The sequence below is a fragment of the Mustela putorius genome, unplaced genomic scaffold, assembly GCF_011764305.1.
Source record: "Mustela putorius furo isolate JIRA1106 unplaced genomic scaffold, ASM1176430v1.1 tig00000139_pilon_pilon_pilon, whole genome shotgun sequence".
Taxonomy (NCBI): Eukaryota; Metazoa; Chordata; class Mammalia; order Carnivora; family Mustelidae; genus Mustela; species Mustela putorius.
Genome location: NW_025421293.1, coordinates 11,285,772 through 11,306,921, shown reverse-complemented (window position 1 = coordinate 11,306,921; position 21,150 = coordinate 11,285,772). Strand labels below are relative to the sequence as shown.

Here is a 21,150-nt window from a genome sequence, read left to right as displayed (position 1 = left end):
TGTAAATAACATGTAAGTGCTCTGTGTGAAAGCGAAATCCAAACTAGTCCATGCAGCTATGTTCTCCTTTCCTAACTAAACCGTGTGCCTGCGGAGAGTGTGGAAACATTTCCTAGCTTTCCTGGAATCTCTCTGTCGTTAGAAACTAAAGTAGTTCCTAATCTGATCAAATGGGGGGCTTTCAGGTTCCACCCTGTTTTATCAAATTTATAGTTGAGGATAAATTATGTCTCAATGGATATAGATAATAAAGATCTTTCTTCCCTAGGTCCTCAAGTCCATGAAAAATCTACAGAATGCCTTCTACACATTACATACCAAAACAGAATGAAAAGATCCTTCCCCTTTGGAGAATTACAATTCACGCAGAAAAAGAGGCTGAAGGACAAAATATATAATCATATCTAACTTTCATAGTAACTGTGGAATGTGTATCAAGAGAAGGGAGAAACAAGTGTGGTGAGCCAGTAATTATGAGAGCATAAATAAGAGGTGAACTTTTCAGGATAAAGCTCTAGAAGTTCTGTTGCACAAGAATGTGAATCTAGTTAATATCAATGAACTGTGTGCCTAAAAATGTTAAAATGGTAAATTCTGTTACGTGTTTGTGTTTTCTTGAGCCTTGGTGTTTCTTTTGGGGTAGGTTTTTAAAAAAATGTTTACTTATTTCTAAGATTCAAATACAGTCAACATACCATGTTCTATTAGTTTCAGACATATATTATTATTTTTTTATAACTACAATTTTAAGAGGAAGGAAGGAAAACATGTAATTTGGGTAAGAAAAGCACACACAAAGAAGAGCTAGGATAGTCTGGAGATCCAGACCAAATGGAATTTAACAATTCTGGGTTAACGGGTTAGTCTGGGGAAACGGGACATGAATTTTGATAGGCGCCATCACACCGTATTGAACGGGACCCGAGGAAAGGAGATTGTAACATCTATTTCAGAAGAAACAGAATAGTTATGGGCTCATCTGTCAGCCTCGTGTTAAATCAGCTGGATGTCTCCACTGAACAGACTTTGCAATTTCCAAATAGGTTTCACTGTCATCCAGGTATGAGAAAGTATCTTTTAGGCTGATGTCAGAAGAAACGAAGATTATGCAGGAAAATTTTAAAGCATTTCACAGGAGATAAGAAACAGGAACCAGGGGAGAGAAGACCAGTCCGATGTATTAAACAACAGAAGTGGGGAGGATGTGCAGGGTGGTTTGGAGAAGTCTGCAGCCGACTGTCAGCCCTTCTGAGGAAAAAGGGACTGGGGACCCTCTGGTGCCGGCCTCTGTCAGGTAAGAGTTCACGGATTATAGGCATTCAACATCAACTTGGAAGAGGAGCATATATACAAAGAAAAAGGCCTGAAAGTTGAGATAAGATACACCTTTTTAAGGGACACAAAGAAAACAAAAGAATGGAAAACAGGCTCTTTTCCTCCCGGGCTGCTCGAAGCCGGGCCATCATCATGAACGACGTGGTAATTATCCTGACCAGGAGGTTCACGAGCAAGCAACTAGGTTAGCGGAAACAAATGATCACGGATGTTCTTCAGCCTGGGAAGGCCCCAGTAGTTCGGGAACAAGTAGCCGCAACCCACACGACCACACCAGATGTCACCTTCATATCTGGATTCAGAACCAATTTTGGTGGCAGCAACACAAGTGGTGTGGCATGATTTAGGACTCCTTGGATAATGCAGGGAAAAAAAAAATGAACCTAAACACATGCTCACAAGAGGTGGCCTGTATGAGAAGGAAAAGACCTCCAGGAAACAGTGCAGTGAGAGCCAGAGCAGAATGAAGAAAGTCAGGGGGATGCCAAAAGCCAGTGCTGGTGCTGGCGACAGTGAGCCGGAGACCGGACAACAGGAGCAGAGATTCCGCAGTGACTATCAGTGGTGGTTGCGCAGATTTTTCATGAGAACAAATAAGAACTTTTAAAATAAAACTTTACTTATTTTTGCGAGAGAAAGAACATGACCACATAAGCAGGGGAACGGTCAGAGGGAGAAGCAGACTCCCCGCAGAGCAGGGAGCCCTGGGATCATGACCTGAGTCGAAGGAAGATGCTTAACCAACTGAGCCACTCAGATGCCCTGCAAACCTTGATTTTAAAGTAACTTTTTCCCTCTCTTCCACAAACCTTCCTCACTGCCCCTTAGCCTGTGGTCTCAGGAATCTGGCACCACCCTGAAAACAACTAACAAGGCTGGCAGCATCCCCACAATTCCTGCTGAACTGGCCAGATCCTGGCTTTCCCTAGAAACCCCCTTCCTTGCCATTTGGGAAGGCCACAGCCCGCGGCGGCCTCCTTTGCCCAGCAAAGCAACAAAGCTCTTATTGCTCTGTACCCCGAGCTGTCGGGAGTTATATTTGGGCTCTGAAGCACAGTATCATGTGACAACCAACTTCGGGCCTGTACCCATCGCTGTCAAGCAGAGCACAGAGGAGCACAGATGCACTGACTCGAGGTGACAGCCCGGCCTCACCCGCTCAGGGAGGGGGCAGATTTTGGTGTCTGTGTGCACAAAGGAATGGGTAAAACAGGCAGGAGACCAGCCCGAAGCACTTCATGGCAAGGAAGGAAAGAAAACAGAAGACGGAAAGAATGAATGAGAAAGTCTCAAGTTCATTTTTCTCCAATACTTCTGAATGCCTGCCAAGAAAGGAATTCTGTGGGCGCCTGGGTGGCTCAGTGGGTTAAGTTCCTGCCTTTGGCTCAGGTCGAGATCCCAGGGTCCTAGGATCGGGTCCCACATTGGGCTCTCTGCTTCGGTGGGGAGCCTGCTCCCCAACCCCCGGCCTGTCTCTCTGCCTACTAATGCTTTCTGTCAAATAAATTAAAAAAAAAAAAATTATAAAAAGAAAGGAATTCTGTGCTATGGGGGCGGTGAGCTCCTGGGGACACAGGAAGAGGAAGTGACCGGAGCCTCAGCACTGGCCATTGTGGAGAACGCCTGCCAAGTGTAAACCAAATGTCAAATCCGCCAGTGTGCACGTGGCGCTGGAAGGAGCGTGCTGTCTGGGGCCTGGAGGTGTGACCGGGGCACCAGTGGCTCGGGGCTGCCCTCAGTTCTTCCTGAAGCGGGACAACCATGTCCTAACCTACCTGGCTGACTCTGACACGGCACTTCACCTTCGGCTACCCACGGCTCCTCTCCCTGTTCCAACTTGAGGATCACTTTGGGCTTGGTGCTGTCGTAGCCTGTGAAGGAGACACGGAGGCAGATTTGGACCGGCTGCTCCCCTCTCAGATCTCTGAGTCCAAGGTGCTGCCTCAGAGGCTGCAGGCTAAAACGTGGCTGGTTTTGCACCTTCGCAAAATCCGAACGTTTTGATGGAGAGGCCGACATATGAATACCCAGCCTGGTGCACGAGGGGAGTGAGATGGTCCTACCACTTGTTTCTTCAAACTTGAGGAAAAATCACGACATGGGCAGTCCCTCCACCCCAACCCCCACCCGCGGGGCAGCGACCCACAAGCAAGCTCTCCTCACCCACAGAGACGAGATGGCTGTAGTTCTCCAGCATCACATCCCGGTACGTGGTCTTCTCATCGGGCTCCAGCTGCTGCCACTCCTCCTGGGTGAAGTCCACGGCCACGTCCCTGAATGACACTGGCCCCTGCAATGGCACCGGATCAGAGCTGGTCAGGTGGAGGAGGTGTGCGGGCTCGGGAGCTTACTGAGCTCACAGAGAAAAGTGAACCGGGAACAATGAAAACCTGACCGGGTGTTACAGGCTATGGAATGAAATCAAACCTGAAGGGAAACACACAGCCTTTGGGTTCTTTCACATGCTCCCTAAAATAACCAAATCCTGAAACCAGAAAACCAACTGAGGTCCTGTGTTGCAATGGAACCGAATTCTGGGGTATGTGAGATGAGTAAGACACCACTCCTGCTCTCAGAAAGCTTCCGGCCCGGGAGGGCAATACCATGGAAATACACACGCACTCTGTCTCTTGGCCTCCCACCCCACCGCGGCTTGGGGGCGCCCATGGCACTCAGTTGCTGGTTTCTGCCTTCCCGTTCATCTCTTTCACCTTGGACTTTTACCTGCAGTGACCTGCATGACTAGGGGTTCTACCTCCTCCGAGTTTTGGGCCAAACACCACATCTACAAACACCTCACTCTCGCAGCAGTAACTTGCACTGACGGACGCGCAAGAGGTCAGAGCGCCCGAACAGAGAGCAGTTTAACAGACTCTGAATCTTATGTCGCCTGGTTAGGGTTCACAGATGCAGCCGGTAGGCCACAGGATTAAGGAGGAAAGAGGATGCAGAGGTGTGAAAAAGACACTTCCACGGAAGAAAAAGGCAACCTACAGGATGGGGAAAATATCTGCCAATCATGTTTCTGGTAAAGCCTCATTCTAGAATACAGAGAGAACTCTTCAAACCCACCCAACAACAGAAACCAACATGATTCAAAATGGGCCAAGGACTGGAACAGACATTTCTCAAAGACGACACACACGTGTCCAAGGAGCATGTGGGAAGAGCATTAGGGAAATCAAATCAAAGCCACAGTGAGTTACCACCTCCCGTCCCTTAGCATGGCTACTACCAAAATGCCTACAAATAACACGTGTTGGAGAAATCGGAACCCTCGTGCACTGTCGCTGGAATGCAAACTGTGGGAGCCACTACAGCCAGGAGAGCTCCTCAAAAATTAAAAATAAATCTGGCATTAATTTCCCATATGATCCAGCAAGTCCACTTTTGGAGACACGCTTAAAAGAACCAGAAGTAGGGTCTTAGAGAGGAATTTATGCACCCACGCTGCATCATTCCCAATAGCGAAAATGCAAAAGTGACCCAAGTGTCCATTGACAGATAAAGAGACAAGCAGAATGCAGGCCACACATACAATGCAAGCAATATTCGGACTTAAAAAGAAGATTCTGGCATCTGTTCCAACATGGATGGACTCTGAAGACACGATGCTCAGCGAAACAAACCAGTGACAGACAAACACTGGATGAGTCCACTTAGGTGCTGAGAATAGTCACAATCAGAGCGACAGAGAGGACAACACTTGCAGGGGACAGGGGGAGTTGAGGCATTACTCTGTAATGGGGGCGGAGCTTCAGTTTTACAAGATGAGAAGTGTTCTCGAGACGGATGGTTGGTGGTGGTTGCACAAGCACATGAACGTACTTCATGCTCGTGAGCTGTATGTTTTCAAGGTAAAATGGTAAATTTCATGTTACATGTAACTTATCACAATTAAAAAATAAAGGAAGAAAAAAACTGAAGTAGTGTCTACCTGCATTTCCCTAGTCCAGTAACTTCTACAGCTCTGCAGTCATCCCCTCCGTAAAGAAAAGAGTGAAATGGGATTATTAGTTAAGTATATTCACACGAGCTATCAGGAATTCCTCTCTCAAAAACTGAAATATTTAAAAAAATCTAGAATCATCAGCTAATTGCGGAAAATGGTGTCAATTAAAGATAGGTATCAAGGTGAGCAGCTAAACTATGACAGAACCAATTTCATAAAGGAAACAACTTCTACTGATTTGTATTTTTCAATAAATTTAGCAGGACACGGTTTCCAAAAAATGAGAACATTCTCCAAAAAATAGCCAGCAGAGATTACTTAGAAATTAAAGATCAAATTGTTGAATTTTTTTAAAAACGCCCAAGTAAGAGACTTACGTAACAAATGGGACACAGAATATCTAACTTAGGAATTGTCTCCAATAACAAGAAATTGATATGATGAAATAAAGCTTGAGATACAAAAGCCAGATCGGACAGATTCCACTTTCAGAAAGAGAAAACAAGAAGGATGAACACAAAGAATCAAAGGCAGAACAAAAAATGATACGTGAGCTGAAGAATCACACAAGCCTTCATGTCACAAGGGGCCATTCAATTTGCAAACAAGAATACTGGGGGAGGGAATACAGATCTAGAAATTTCCCAATAAAATGCCCCACACCAAAAAAATGGAGGAAAAAAAATGCCTAAAAAGTTACAGGTGGGGGGAAAAACACCACTGACCCTGGAACCTGCCATTCTACTTCTCACCTGAGAAAAACCCTTGGACAAGTGTCCACAGCTTGTGAAAGAAAAAGAATTTCAAACCCAGAACTGTACGCCAAACCAAGCTATCATTTCAGCCTCCAGATATCAGAATCTTGCAAGAAAGCAGGACAACTGATTATCACAGGAGACACTTTCCTCAAAATGTTCAAGATATCCTCTGGCGGAAGCAAGCGAGAGGGCCACCCCAGAGGGCCATGGGGATGCTGGAGCCTCCTGAAGGGGGTGTTTCCGATGCCACTGCTGCAAGCAGTGGTGCTCCGGACTGCCGACACACGACTCCTGTTTCAGAAGAAAAGTGCTCAGCAGACGCGTCCCATCGCCCTGTTTACAAAACATGTATCAACACAGGGTTTTCTACCCATGACGTAGGTGCCACAGTCAAGATTGCCCGAGACTGCAGGAGTTGAGCCGACGGAGAATCCAGAGCAGGACACTGTAGTCGATCCGGGCCAAGTGAACTGATGAAGTGCCATGGAGAGTCACAAGTTTTGTGTTCAGTGAGTCCACAAGGCAAGGATGGGAGGGGTCAGAAGACTGACCACATGATCAGTACGACAGCTGGATACCACTCGTATCAACACCAAATTCCAAAACGAGATGTTAGCAAACAGAATCCAACACCAGAATGAAAAAAATAATATATGATCTCTAAGTGGTGCTTATGCCAAGAATACTGACTCGTTCAATCTTCGGAAATCCATTCATGTAATAGGCTACTCTAATATGGCTAAGAAAACACTTTGATCGTCACTAAGGTGCTGAAAAAGCCTCTGACAATGTTCAAAATACATACCTGATATAAAAAACCCTCAAGAAACTAGGAGTGGATACTTCACTAGCATGAATGTGTGTATACACACACACTCTCATACCCTAATCCACAGAGTATGTGTGATACATGTACAATCTGAATCACAGGAGAGCACACACAAGTTACAGAGACACAGCTGCACAGGCACGGGCATGTTTACGCAGTCTTCTCAGTTCTCAAGTCAGGGTTTGACTTAATGGACAAACGTAAGAGACAATCCCAGTAAGGTCAGTAACGAGGCAAAATGTTCACTGCCTCCAGCTGGAGAAAACAACTAGGCATATTAATCAACAGAGAGAGTAAAACTCTTTCTATTTGCAACGCATATGCTATACCCCCAAACTCAAGAGAATCAACAACAAAACCAACTCAATGAAAGAATAGTGTTACATAAAATCAGGACATACAAAGCAATAGGCCCGGGGGAGCCTGGCTGGCTCAGCTGGAAGAATGTGCAATTCTTTATTTTATATTTTTTAAAGATTTTATTTATCCATCTGACAGAGCTCACAAGTAGGGAGAGAGGCAGGCAGCGAGAGACGAAGGGAAGGAGGCTCCCTGCTGAGCAGAGAGCCCGATGTGGGGCTCGATCCCAGGACCCTGGGATCATGACCTGAGCCGAAGGCAGAGGCTTTAACCCATTGAGCCACCTAGGCACCCCAAGCATGTGCAACTCTTGATCCCAGGGCTGTCAGTTTGAGCCCCACGTTGGGTGCAGACTTAAATAAACTTACAAAAAAGAAAGGAAGAAAGAAAGAAAAAGAAAAAGAAAATTATTTTTAAAAAACTCAAACAAACCCAACAGCCCTTGTTACATTAACAGACTAAGAAGATATAATTCAAGCATATACACAGTTCATGGAGTAACAGAAAAGATAAAAGCGTTAACAAGAAATGTACAAAATCTATACTAGGAAAGCTTTAAAACACTCCTGAAAGGCACAGAAGCACACCTGAAAAAAAGGAATGATGTTCTTTGTTCCTGGATGGGTCAACACTAAGATATAAATCACTCTGCCCTCAATTACTTAACAGATATGTGATCCCAACAAAAATACCAAAAGCTTTCTTCCTTGAACTATGTGAGCTGGCACTAAAGTTCATATGAGGGCAGAAAAAATCAAGAACTAGGAAAATCTCAAAAAAAAAAAAAAAAAAAGCTGTATAGGGGGCCTAATCCCTACCAGATTTAAAACACAACCTTTATAATTAAAAGGGTTCGGTGTCAGCATACGGATGGAGATAGGTCAGTGGAACAGAGCACAAAGTCTAGAAGTAGACTTGTATGATTACATGACACATCATGAGGACCTGTGATATTATAATACATTATAACAATCCACTGATTTTTAATGAACGGTGTTAGAGGAACTATAGTCATTTGGGCATGGATGAAACGGCATCCATACTCCACACCATGAAAGAAAAAAGTCCAACTGGATCAGTGAATAAATATAAAATATTAAAACACACAGAAAAAAAAAATGGGTGAATTTTCCTATAACCCAAATGTAGGGAAAAGTTTCTAACTATGATTCAAAATACAGGCAGGCATTAGGACTGCTTTCAACAAAGACAGACAAGAATTAGATTTACCCTGCCTCCTGAAAGGACACCAAAAAACAGAATATACAAAGCAGTGGCTTTCTTTTTTTTTTTTTTTAAAGATTTTATTTATTTGACAGACAAAGATCACAAGTACACAGAGAGGCAGGCAGAGAGAGAGGGGGAAGCAGGCTCCCTGCTGAGCAGGGAGCCTGATGTGGGGTTCAATCCCAGGACCCTGAGATCATGACCTGAGCCAAAGGCAGAGGCTTTAACCACTGAGCCACCCAGGTGCCCTCACAGCAGTGGCTTTTAAGACACGGATCTTGAAGCAATAAAGGGCAGCAATGAAGAACAGGAATCAGAGATAGGATATCAACAAGGGGGGGCCTCTAGTTACTGCCCTGAGAGTTCCCAGCCCTGGAGCAGGGAGGGAGAACCGAGAAGAGGTGAGGAGGGTTGACAAACTGGGGGAAACATGCAGGGAAGGACAAGCCACCACAGAAAATGACACATCTACTGAAATGGGCCTAGAACTGACCCAGATGTTACAAGTGGCACTGATCATTAAAATAGTTTATTACCGTATTCCTTATGTTCAAAACATCTGAGTAGGAACAGGAAAGACATTTTAAAAGACTCAAACTGAACTTCTACAGACAAATACTACAATGTCTGAGAAAGTTAACACCCGACTAGATTAACACAGCACCAAAAAAAAAGATCAGTGAACACGAAGAACAGCCACAGGAGCTTTTATACAATGAAACACACAGAGAAAAAGGAATTGGAAGAGAACAAAGAATATCAGTGAGTTGTGAGACGACTTCAAGCTGCGTAACACACACGGAAAAGGAGTCGCTGAGGACAGATGGAGGGAGGTGGGGGGAATATTTGAAGGAATATGGTCAAAAATTTCCCAAAGTTGATGAAAATCATAAACACACAGATCCAAGAAGTTCAATGACCCACAAGCACAGAGACCGGAGGAAAGCAATACCAACACACAGCATAAACAAACGCTCAAAACCAGGGATAAAGAGAAAAGTTCAAAAGCATCTAGAAGAAAAACCAAAAACCGAAGGACAAACGTAGGAATGGAGAGGATGACATCACATTTCTCTTGGGAACAATGGAAGTGGGAAGACAGTAGGGGAACACATCCGATGTACAGGAGAAAACCCAGCAAAGCTCCCCTGAAACTGTAAGATTTTGTTTTTTTTTTAAAGATTTTATCTATTTATTTGACTGACAGAGATCACAAGTAGGTAGGGAAGCAGGCAGAGAGAGAGGAAGGGAAGCAGGCTCCCCGCTGAGCAGAGAGCCTGATGTGGGGCTCGATCCCAGGACCCTGGGATCATGACCTGAGCCGAAGGCAGAGGCTTTAACCCACTGGGCTGCCCAGGTGCCCCGCTCCCCTCAAATTAAAGCCAAGGCAAAAATAAAGGACTTTTCCGACATATAAGAGCTGAAAGATTCAGCAGCAGCTTAAAGTGTCCCAAAATCCAGAAAGAACTTATCAAACTCAACATCCCAAAACCAAATAATCCAGTCAAGAAATGGGCAGAGGACACGAACAGACACTTCCCCAAAGACATACCTAGGGCCAAATGCATGTGCCTTACATGCAAAGATGCACAACGTCACTCATCATGAGGGAAACACAAATCAAAACGAGATCCCACCACACAGCTGTCTCAATGGCTAAACTCAACGACACAAGAAGCAACAGGGGTTGGCGAGGATGCGGAGAAAGGCGAACCTCGTGCACTGCTGGGGGTAATGCAAGCTGGTGCAGCCCCTCTGGAAAACAGTATGGCAGTTCCCCAGAAAGATGAAAATACAAATACCCTACAATCCAGCAATGACGCTCTAGGTTAGGAATTTACCCAAAGGATACAAAAATACAGACTCGAAGGAGAACCTTCGATGTTTATGGAACCCCGATGTTTAGAGCAGCATGATCCACAAGAGCCAAACTACAGCGAGAGCCCAAATGTCCCCCGACTGAGGAATGAAGACGATGTGGTGTATACATACAATGGATTATTACTCAGCCATCAAAAAGAATGATATCTTACCATTTGCAATGACCTCGATAGAACCAGAGGGTATTATGCTAAGCGAAGTAAATCAGTCAGAAAACGACAAATTTCACTCACATGATTCATAAATATGGGATTTAAGAAACAAGACAGATGGACATATGGGAAGGAACAAAAGAGGAGAGGGGAATCAAACCATAAGAGAACACGATGAGGGGTGATGGAGGGATGAGGGTGGGGTTGGGCTAGATGGGGGATGGGCATTAAGAAGATGTTTTGATGAGCACCAGGTGTCCTATGTAAGTGATGATTCACTGACCTCTACTCTTGAAACTAATATTGCACTGTAAGCTCACTCATTAAAATTTAAATACAAATTTGAAAAAGAAAACAAAGAACGATTAGAGGTGTTGAAGGAAGTCCTTCAGGCAGAAGGAAAGTAAGAGCAGATAAAAATCTGTATCTACATAAAGAAATGAAGAGTACCAGAAATGGTAGCTATGCTATTTTCTTATTCCTTAAAAAATAAGTATTTGCTTAAAAATCACTAGTCCTATCGCTTGATTCTACTTATAAGAGTAAAATGACACAACAGTGTGATGACCCAGCGGGGAGCAATGGAAGTCACAAACTCCCTACATTCTAAGCAATAAATGGTACCTTACCTGAAGATAAACCTGGATGAATTAAAAGTTTCATACTATAAATTGCAAAGCAATCACAAATAACAACTGTGTTAGAGCTAACAACTGCACACAAGAGGTAAAATGGGATCATAAAAAATACACAATCGAAAGGAAGACAAAAGCAGGAGAAAGAAACAAAGCCAACAGTAGATGTCCGATGGATCTGACTGTAGTTACGTCACCGCTAAACTTCACCGAAACATTCGGGAGAGGGGTGAGGACGAAACCGGGTTGCTGAGAATTGAAACGGGAATGAGATTAAGAATATATTTGCTAACGAATACTTTGCTGGGACGCCTGGGTGGCTCGGTGGGTTAAAGCCTTTGCCTTTGGCTCAGGTCATGATCCCAGGATCCTGGGATCAAGCCCCATATCTGGCTCTCTGCTCAGCGGGGAGCCTGCTTTCCACCCACCCACTTGTGATCTCTGTCAAATAAATTAGTAAAATCTTAAAAAAAAAAAAAAGAATACTTTGCTTTATTATTTACTGCACAACCCAAATGAACAGTAACAGAAGCATCTTAAGGATGGGCAGGCCATTCCCTCAGCCTTAGCTTTTATCCCTGCATCAAACAGGAACAATGACAACAGGTCTTCTTGGATCACCGAAGTTTGCTCACCCAGCAGGCCCTCGGTTTAGATAAGCTACATGCATGAGCCATATGTTGCAATATTTAATGGTTGTTATTAGAAAAGCTACCCATAACTACATCAACTCCCACAAAGACATTTTCTCAAATCCCAGGAAATCTTGAAAACCCACAAGTAACGAAACAGTCAATTCAAATCATGTAACGGGCGGCACTCTCCTTTTCTGAGACTGTCAGGAACATCAGTCATGTGTTTGCTCTACCCCCACAGCCCTGAGGTAACCTACTATCTGCACACATGAACTCAGAAAAAGACTCTGGGTGCTGATAGGACCCCCTAATAATTGTACTTTACATGATAATGTCTCTTATTTCCACATTCCCATTTTAAAATCTGAATCCAGGGGCACCTCGGTGGCTCAGTGGGTTAAGCCTCTACCTTCTGCTCGGGTCACGGTCTCTGAGTCCTAGGATTGAGCACCACATCGGGCTCTCTGCTCAGCAGGAAGCCTACTTCCTCCTCTCTCTCTGCCTGCCTCTCTGCCTACTTGTGATCTCTCTCTGTCAAAGAAATAAAATCTGAATCCATATAACCCTTCTGAAATGCATTACAAAGCTAAGCAAGAGAACATATACAAAGACAGGAAAACTCACCTGGGATTCGTTCATTCTCTGCTGCTCTTGGAAAAGCATACAGACTGTTAACGGCTGACCTAGGGAAGCAGAAGAAATAATAGAAATCACGGGTAATGCAGCTTGCCGAGGTGGGAACATCCTGTGTGAGAACCACCAAAGAAAGCTCCTATCCTGTGAACACTCACAAGGGTCTAAAAATGTGAGAAAAGGAGAAACATCAGAGTAGAGCTGTTGTCACTCCCACATATCAGGAGGTGATTAGCAGGTTTCTCTCATTGGTTAATATAAACACCCATTAATTTTTCAAAGAGGTTGCCTTCATTAAATTAATGTTGAAAAGAAAACCCTCTTACACTGTTCACGCATTCTTTGTGACTATTCAAAGTGCTTAAAGTCACGGTATCCACAGGAACAGAAAACACCAGCTCTCTGAAGTGTGGAAGTGTGATCAACGTGCATCAAGGCATACTTTTGTTTTTAAATGAGATCACTTAACTCCGTTATCGCTGCACTTAAGAATCTTTTCCAAAAAAAAAAAAAAAAAAACCTTAACAGAGAGAACAGAACCCGGGCCCAGGAGCTGAGTCCTGCGAGCATGCCTACCTCCCGACGCCATCACCCAGAACAAGCCCCCTCCCATCTCAGGCCGTCTCCTCCTGTCAACTCCTCCACGCACGCTGGTCCAGCCCTACACTGGGAGATGCCCCAGGCAAAAGCCAGCGGGGTCAGCACATGCTCCTGCGCGCTTACAGACGCGTCTGGAAACTGGACAGGGAACCAGGGGAGCAAGGGGTCGGGGGTGGGGGAAGGCGGGAACCCCCTGCGCTCCCGGGAAACGTTGAGTCCCACGAGTCTCCAGTCCCGGGGGAGTGCCCAACCCTCCAGGTCCAGCCGCTCGCGCTCTCTCGCCGCCCCGCCCCCCGCAAGACCCGCAAGCGCACGACCTACCACGTCGGGACACGCCGAGCTGCCCCGAGGCTCCCGAGGACTCCGGGGCGGGGGCTGCTCCTCCTCCACCTCCCGGGGCCGCCGTTCCCGTGGAGCCGGCTCTGGGCCCACGGGCAAACTCACTTCAGGTCGACGACCTTCCCGGGGCCCGAATCGGTCTCGAAGGGCCTCCCCGTCCCGCGGGCGCAGACCGGCCGAGCCCGGGCCGAGCCGCCCTGCTCCGTCACCGCCGCCACGGCACGACCCCTCCGGCCCAGCCCGCGGGCTCCGGGGCTCGAGCTCGAGAGTCCCCGCTCGAGCCTCCGCCCGGCCTGCGCGGAGCCGCGCCCGCACAGCCCCGTGCCCGCTGGATGCCGGCGCGACCGGACAGCGTGCAGCCCCGTAGGCCCCGGGACCCTTGCCCGCCGAGGCCAAAGCCTGGGAACCACGGCGAGCGGTGACCTGGGCACGGGCAGGAAGCGAGAGCAACGCGGCGGTACTACGCGTGCGCGAAGACGCACACAGGCCGAGCTGCACATGCGCAGGACGGCGGCGGCGGTGCGGCTGTTAGAGCTCACTTGGGAGCCCGTCAAATACCCGACCTCTGTTTCCCGTGAGTCCAAGCGCCCACATGTTAGGGGACGTCTCGAATGTCTCCACCCTATCTGGTGGTTTAGAGGCGCTATGCTGAGACTTGACTCTGGGACCAGGGTCCGGATTTCCCACTTGCCTTTGCTCCTGTTAGGGATCAAGGAAAGGGGTCACCTCGAGTAGTGGGCTGTGTTTATGTCCTGGATCTCTGGTCCTTTGCTTGCCCTGAGATCTATTGGGTTGGCAGTGAGATTCCCCACGAGCAGGAGAGGACAAGGAAAGGGTGTATAGTATGCACATCACTGAAATATTACAAGTTTCACTAAAACACTGGTCTACAATATCCAGTCATGACATTAGATATTATCATTCATGGGCACATGGTTTCTCCAAGAAAGGGGAAGAAAATAGAAAACGTAGCTTGTCCAGATTATACAACGAATGCATGAAAACTGGAGAACAATCAGAAATCACGCACAAACCAACCAAACAAACCCAGATACCTGAGATCTTGCGCATCAAAGAGAATTATGTGTATGTTAGCTGAAAATGTCATTTTTCAAAAATGGGACCATAAGGACGATGCTTTATCAGTATTTTTTGGTGAGATGATGTAATCCTTTTCTTAGCCAATTGCTTCTTAACCAGTAGCGGGTGGTGAGGATTAAAAGTAAAATCTCCTGCCATCCAAGAAATCCTCTCTGCAACTATAGAAATAAGGACAACCACGCTATTGTTTTTTTTTTTTTTTTAAGATTTATTTTAGAGAGAAAGAGACAGAGCAGGGGGAGGGGCAGAGGGAGAGTTAGAGAGTGAATCCTAGCCGATTCTGTGCAGAGTGTGGAGCCCCATGCAGGACTCGATCCCACAACCCTGAGATCTGGACCTGAGCTGAAATAAGAGTCCCCCCACTGACTGAGCCACCCAGACTCCCCTGTTCTATTGTTAAATACCATTAAACCAGACTGTGTTGCAAGTCACAGGCGAATTACTAACAAGACAGCAAGGAGAAAAATGAACCTCGCCTTTTCAATCAGCTCGGCAGATACATTCCATTACATAGAAGTTCTCCAGCAAAACAATACACCTGTTTCAGGGTCACAGGACTTGCCAGCGGCATTTGCTATAAGTTTTTCATTGTTCATCCTAAATGTACCTTGTCATCTTGGTGCCCATCCGTGCCAGTTGTCTCTGTCCAAAGGAAAAAGAACACTACTTACCCATTTCTGACAAACAGGTCGTTAAAGCTCAGAGCTAGGTGTCTAGGGCCCACCCTTAACTCTCCTGCTGACAGAGAGACACTACCTTCCTTGAGGCTTACATTTCAAAGAGATGGCTCCCAGGCCCTTAAGAACAACCATCCCCTGTTACAATGCTAGCAAGAAAATGGTTTAGCTTCTAGGAGATTTAGATACGTACAAAATCCACAGAGGAAGTTTTCTCCAGGTAACACTCTTTCCAAAGGTAATAGTACTGATTTATGCTAATGATGGGCACATAACCCATTCCTGATTTCTCTCACTGGGCTGTTGCATCAAACTAATCCTGCACAAAAGGCGTGCTTCGGAAGCTGCTCTGTTCGCCATGGCTGTGGCTGTGTAGCCCGGAAGTCCTGCCCAGCTCTTGCTGCTAGTAAGTGTGGTCTGTGCCGGAATTCCCACCAACAGACTTCTCACCAACAGAATGCTGGAATTCATGAGAGGTGACCACACTTCCCCTGGGCCTGAGACTGGAAGACCTCCAGGCACATTTCTTCTGTGTTCTTTTCCATTTTCGTCAGGTAAAGGAAGGAAGCTATGCTGAGCACCTTGGGGAAGACAGGCAGAGCCCCCCGCCTGCCCCGTCTATTGGGTCCTGGCCTCCACCCTTGCCTCCCCCATAGGCACTGACCTGCTCACCTGAAGACTGGGACACCCTCCTGCCTCTCAGTCCACTCTGGTTCTCTGCCTGTGAACTCTGGCTGTCATGCCCACCTCTCCCTCACCACCCAACTCTGTCCCTGCAACTCAGAGACATCCTGGGCAGCCCCAGGACCCGTGCCACATACCTCAGCCTAGATAACTTTCTGGGCAGTGAACTGGAAGCTCTTGGGGGCTCACTCCTCTCTCCAAATGGCTAAAACCTGTCATTTCATATATTCATATATTTCCCCCTCCTAGAAACTTCTTTAAGCAGGGAAGGCAAATCTGAACCCTGTGATTCTGTCTGGGCCAGAAGTACCAGATCTGCACCTTTTTTTATTTTTTAAAGATTTTATTTGTTTATTTGACAGACAGAGATCACAAATAGGCAGAGAGGCAGGTAGAGAGAGGGGGGGGAAGCAGGCTCCCTGGTGAGCAGAGAACCTGACATGGGGCTCAATCCCAGGACCCTGGGTTCATGACCTGAGCAGAAGACAGGGGCTTTAACCCACTGGGCCACCCAGGCGCCCCTGGACCTGTACCTTTTAATAATATATCATATTATTTATTTATTTGACAGAGAAGGGGCACAAGCAGGGGGAGCAGAGTGGGAGAGGGAGAAGCAGACTCCCCGCTAAGCAGGGAGCCTAATGCTGGTCTCTATCCTAGAACCCCAGGGTCAAAACCTGAGCCAAAGGCAGACACTTAACCGACTGAGCTACCCAGGTGCCCCAGATCTATACCTTTTAATGTGGCTTCATTAAGATCTCTTCATTTCTTAGTATTTAAAATATAAAGCTTTCTCTTTTTGTATTTGTATTAAGTACAAATATTGCCCCCAATTTGTCATTGACCTTTTTAGCTTAATGTTTTACTTTTATTTTCTGCCATATGGACATAATGTTTTTAAAGATTTTTATTTATTTATTCATGAGAGACAGAGAGAGAGAGGCAGAGGCAAAAGGAGAAGCAGCCTTCCTGCTAAACAGGGAGCCCTGATGTGGAACTCGATCCCAGGACTCTGGGACTATGATGTGAGCCAAAGGCAGACGCTTCAGCATCCAAGACCCCCAGATGACCCTCACTCTCTCTTCCTACTTTTCTTCTGTTCTGACACCATACTTGAAGAAGCCTTTCCAGCCCTTAATTTTCTAAGTAATTGCCTGTGTTGGCTCCTGTTTCTCTTTAACACATCAATTTTATGAAGATAACTGGCAGCCATCCTCAAGATTTGTGCATCATTCTTCTCTTAAAGTCTTTCAACCATTTTTTTGCCCCTAAACTAGCACATTCACGGTGACCAGGAAATGTCAGAGGCTAAGAAAGCTCAAGAATCCAATCTGTATGAAAGAACTAGTTCTTCTTTGAAGCCTTGGGACATGGCTTGTTTTAATGGAAGGGACCACAGAAGTGCGAGGAAAGTGACTGAATCTGAATTCCCTCTTATGCAAAATACTGGTTGGATGGGTTTACAGGGAAGCTGCAACAAAGTAAGACAACCCAGGGGCCTTAACAACAGAGATGAATTGTCTCCAAGCTCTGGAGGCTGGGAGTCTGAGATCCAGGTGTGGGCAGGCCTAGTTCCTTGGCGGGGTTGGGGGGGGGGTGCGGGGGCTCGGTCCCATCCTCTCTCCTTGGCTTGTAGCCGACTGTCCCCTCTTTTTGTATCATCACACTCTCTTCTCTCTACGTGGGAGTCTCTGTATCCAAATTTTCCTGTTTTTTTTTTTTTTAAGAGTTATATATTTACTTTAGAGAGAGAGAGGGCATGAGCAAGGGGCGGACAGAGGGGGAGACAGAGAGAGAGAGAGAGAAAGAAGCAGACTCCCTGCTGAGTACCGTGCCTAGCTTGGGGCTCATGACCTTGAGATCATGATGTCCACCCTAAGGCTTCATTTTACCTTGATTTTCCTCCGTAGAGACCCACCACCAAAAAAGAAAGAAAACAAAAAGAAGAAGAAAACATCACATTCTGAGGTACCAGGGGTTAGGACTTCAACACACGAAGAGGGGTAAGGGGACTTGGACGGGAGCACACAATTTTACCCCTAGCCTTTGCGTCCCTGGTCTTGTCCAGTTTTCTTCCTCACTGCCTTGGTTATGTTAACATGGGCAGAACGCTTACAGGTCATCTTATCTACGTATTTTATTTTATAGGTTGAAGAGATTGGACCCTGAAGGCAGGAGGATTTGCACAAGGGCATGTGCTGCTTTGTAACAAAACCATTACTTTCCCATTCTCACCGCCCCCATTTTATTTTATTTTATTTTATTTTATTTATTTATTTGACAGAGGGAGATCACAAGTAGACAGAGAGGCAGACAGAGAGAGAGAGAGGGAAGCATGCTCCCTGCTGAGCAGAGAGCCCGACACGGGCCTCGATCCCAGGACCCTGAGATCATGACCTGAGCCGAAAGCAGCGGCTTAACCCACTGAGCCACCCAGGCGCCCTCACCGCCCCCATCTTTTAGACAAGCATATTATAACTACTGGCTTATGTTCTCCAGATTGTCTACCAACAGGAGTCTGAGCAGATGGAGAAGGGACATCGTGAACAGGAGAGAGGACTTGAATCAGAGCAGCCGAGGTGAATCCTGGGGTCTTGCTTCAGTCTTTAGCGCATCACATCCCTTGTTCTAAAAAACAAATCCCAGAGGTGCCTAGGTGGAAGTGGGTTAAAGCCTCTGCCTTCAGCTCGGGTCATGGTCTCAGTATCCTGGGATCGAGCCCTGCATCGGGCTCTCTGCTCGGTGGGGAGCCTACCTCCCCACCCCTCTCTCTCTGCCTGCCTCTCTGCCTACTGGTGATGTCTGTCAAATAAAGAAATAAAACCTTTAAAAATAAATAACGAAATAACAAATCGCAGACTTCTGTTTTGTTATGGTGGGTGTCCACTCAGGTCTGATGATTGAAAACATCAGGAATGGAAATCTGAATGCAAATAGGCTTCCTAGAGATTGAACTTCTGCAGCCACGAGTCACGTGACCTTCATGGGGCAGTGTGGGACCCGCAGGAGGTCCAGGACCCAAGGACTCTGTGCGGGAACCCCAAGGCCACCTGCAGGCTCTCTGAGACCTCATCCAAATGTGAAGTTTAACAATTGCAAACAAAGGTAACCGTCGGTTCCTGCACCTTGGATCAACTACTTTTTAAAAATTTCAGTTTTATTGAGGTGTAACTGACATATAAATCCGTACAATTTAAAGTGTACATCATTATGATGTACACAGTGAAGGGATTCTAACCACCTAGTTAATTAACACATCCATGACCTCACCCACTGACCTTTTTGAGGGGTGAGAACATGTCAGTTCTACTGCCCTGGCAAATTTCATTTATGTGCTATGTTGTGTGCGGTTACTGTGTCTGATAGGAGATCTGTAGACTTCATCTTCTCACTGAAAAGTTTTCTTCTTTTTACCAGCCTCTCCCTAGTTCCTCCACCTTCCCCACCCCTGGCAACCTCCTTTTTTTTTTTAACCTTCTGTTTCTCTGAGTTTGACTTTTTGTTGTTTTTTAAGATTTCCCATATAAATGTTACCAACAGTATTTGTCTTTCTCTGTCAGTCTTATTTCATTCCACATAATGCCCTCAAGGTCCATCCATGTTGTCACGAATGGCAGGATTTCCTACTTTCTCACCTCTATACAAATACCAATCTACAGCTCCCTGTGTATGGACCTCACATCCTCTTTATGCACGCCTCCGTTGACGGACACCAGGGTAGTTTTCCTATCTCGGCTATTGTGAGTAATGCTGCAATGAACACAGGAGGGCAGATAGTTCTTTAATATCCTGTTTTCATTTCCTTTGGTTGTATACCCAGCCATAAGAATGCCAGATTAAGGGTACTTCTGTTTTTTGGGGGGTTTGTTCGTTTTGTTTTTTAAAATCTTTGGAGAAACCTCCATATTGTTTTCTGGGTGAACTGGTTTGACTTTATTTATGCTTGGACTGGGCTCCTTAGCTATCCGTAAGTTTGATCGAAGTGCAAAATAAAACTTGAGGCACATCCCGAATTAAAGATGTGTTTCTCATCCAATTTCAAACAATGGATCGAAAGCAAGGCTTAGCCAAAATGTGGACACAATACTGGCGTCCATCAACAGACGGATGGATAAACTGAAAATGGTATGTATGTATCACTGTTCTTATATGATTGTGACAGGAACATGTAAAAGTGCAAACATACACACACACAGAATGGATATTATTCATCTTTAAAACAGGAAGGAATTCTGTCACACACTATAACACAAAGGAGCTTGGAAGACATTTTGTTGAATGAAATAAATCAGAAACATACACATAAAATACTGCATGATTCCACGATAGGAACTATCTGAAATAGCCCAATCTCTAGAGACAGAAAGTGGAATGGTGCTTGCCAGGGGCTGGGCGAGGGGAGAACGGGCAGTTCTCCTTCAGTGGGTGCAGAGTTTCAGTTTCAGGGAAGACAAAAAAGTTCTGGAGAAGGATGGTGCTGATGGTCGCACAGAGACCCGAAGGTGCATACTGCTACCAAACAATGCCCTCAAAAATGGTTAAAATGGTAAATTTTCAGTCTTTATTTTAACACAGAAGGAGAGAGTGAGCAAGATTCAGATGCACAGGTGAGAAGCAGAGGTAGGAGGTAGGAGGTTGGGAAGAAGCTTCCTCTGATGTTAATGGACAGCCGGCCAGTACCTCCGTGACGGCGTCTGTGCTACCACATGCTTCCCACCTTCTTGGTAAACAGATTCTGCCTTAAGCGGGAGATTTTTCCATCTAGCCTTTTTGTGCATGTGGCATTTTGTTCATAAGATACACAAGTGGTCGTGAAGTTTCTGGGTCGAGAGTGATACACGGGCTTACAAATTTCAGATGCAGACTAGAGCTGATTAATTGCGATCAAGGGGCAAATGGTCCAGACACTACTTAAGTTGTAGACACCGTCTGAAGTGTGTGAGAACACAGGTACAGTTATCTACCGGTTCAGGTTCCCAAAATGTCTCTTGGGCTCAGAGTTGCCTCAGAGGAGAGCGTGGGTGCTCCCCCACCACTGAACCCCCACCCCCAACACAATGTCAGTAAAACATGGAGCGGAAGAAGTCTACCAAATCAAGCGATTTAAACTAACTAATTTTAAAAAAATTATTTATTTATTTGTCAGAGAGAGAGAGGGAGAGGGAGCGAGTGAGCACAGGCAGAGAGGCAGGCAGAGGCAGTGGGAGAAGCAGGCTTCCCGCCGAGCAAGGAGCCTGATGTGGGACTCAATTCCAGGATGCTGGATCGTGACCTGAGCCGAAGGCAGGCGCTTAACGAACTGAACCACCCAGGCGTCCCTTAAACTAACTTTTACTTCCAACAAGTCCATGT

At 46.0% G+C, this 21,150-nt stretch overlaps 1 protein-coding gene across 2 annotated transcripts in view; it reads right to left on the bottom strand.

The window, feature by feature from the left end:
• Nucleotides 1-21,150, bottom strand: part of RBAK (RB associated KRAB zinc finger) — a 50,986-nt gene that overhangs the window by 6,993 nt on the left and 22,843 nt on the right. The window contains exons 1-4 of one of the 2 annotated variants that reach the window (XM_045075140.1): nucleotides 13,319-13,872; nucleotides 12,389-12,447; nucleotides 3,499-3,625; nucleotides 3,111-3,206 (exon numbers count right to left, since the gene is read on the bottom strand). In XM_045075140.1, the coding sequence (XP_044931075.1) occupies nucleotides 3,111-3,206; nucleotides 3,499-3,625; nucleotides 12,389-12,427 (262 nt within the window). In that variant the 5' untranslated portion in view covers nucleotides 12,428-12,447; nucleotides 13,319-13,872. Of the gene's footprint in view, nucleotides 1-3,110; nucleotides 3,207-3,498; nucleotides 3,626-12,388; nucleotides 12,448-13,318; nucleotides 13,873-21,150 lie in introns of those variants that run through there. The other variant, XM_045075141.1, reaches the window with a different exon arrangement.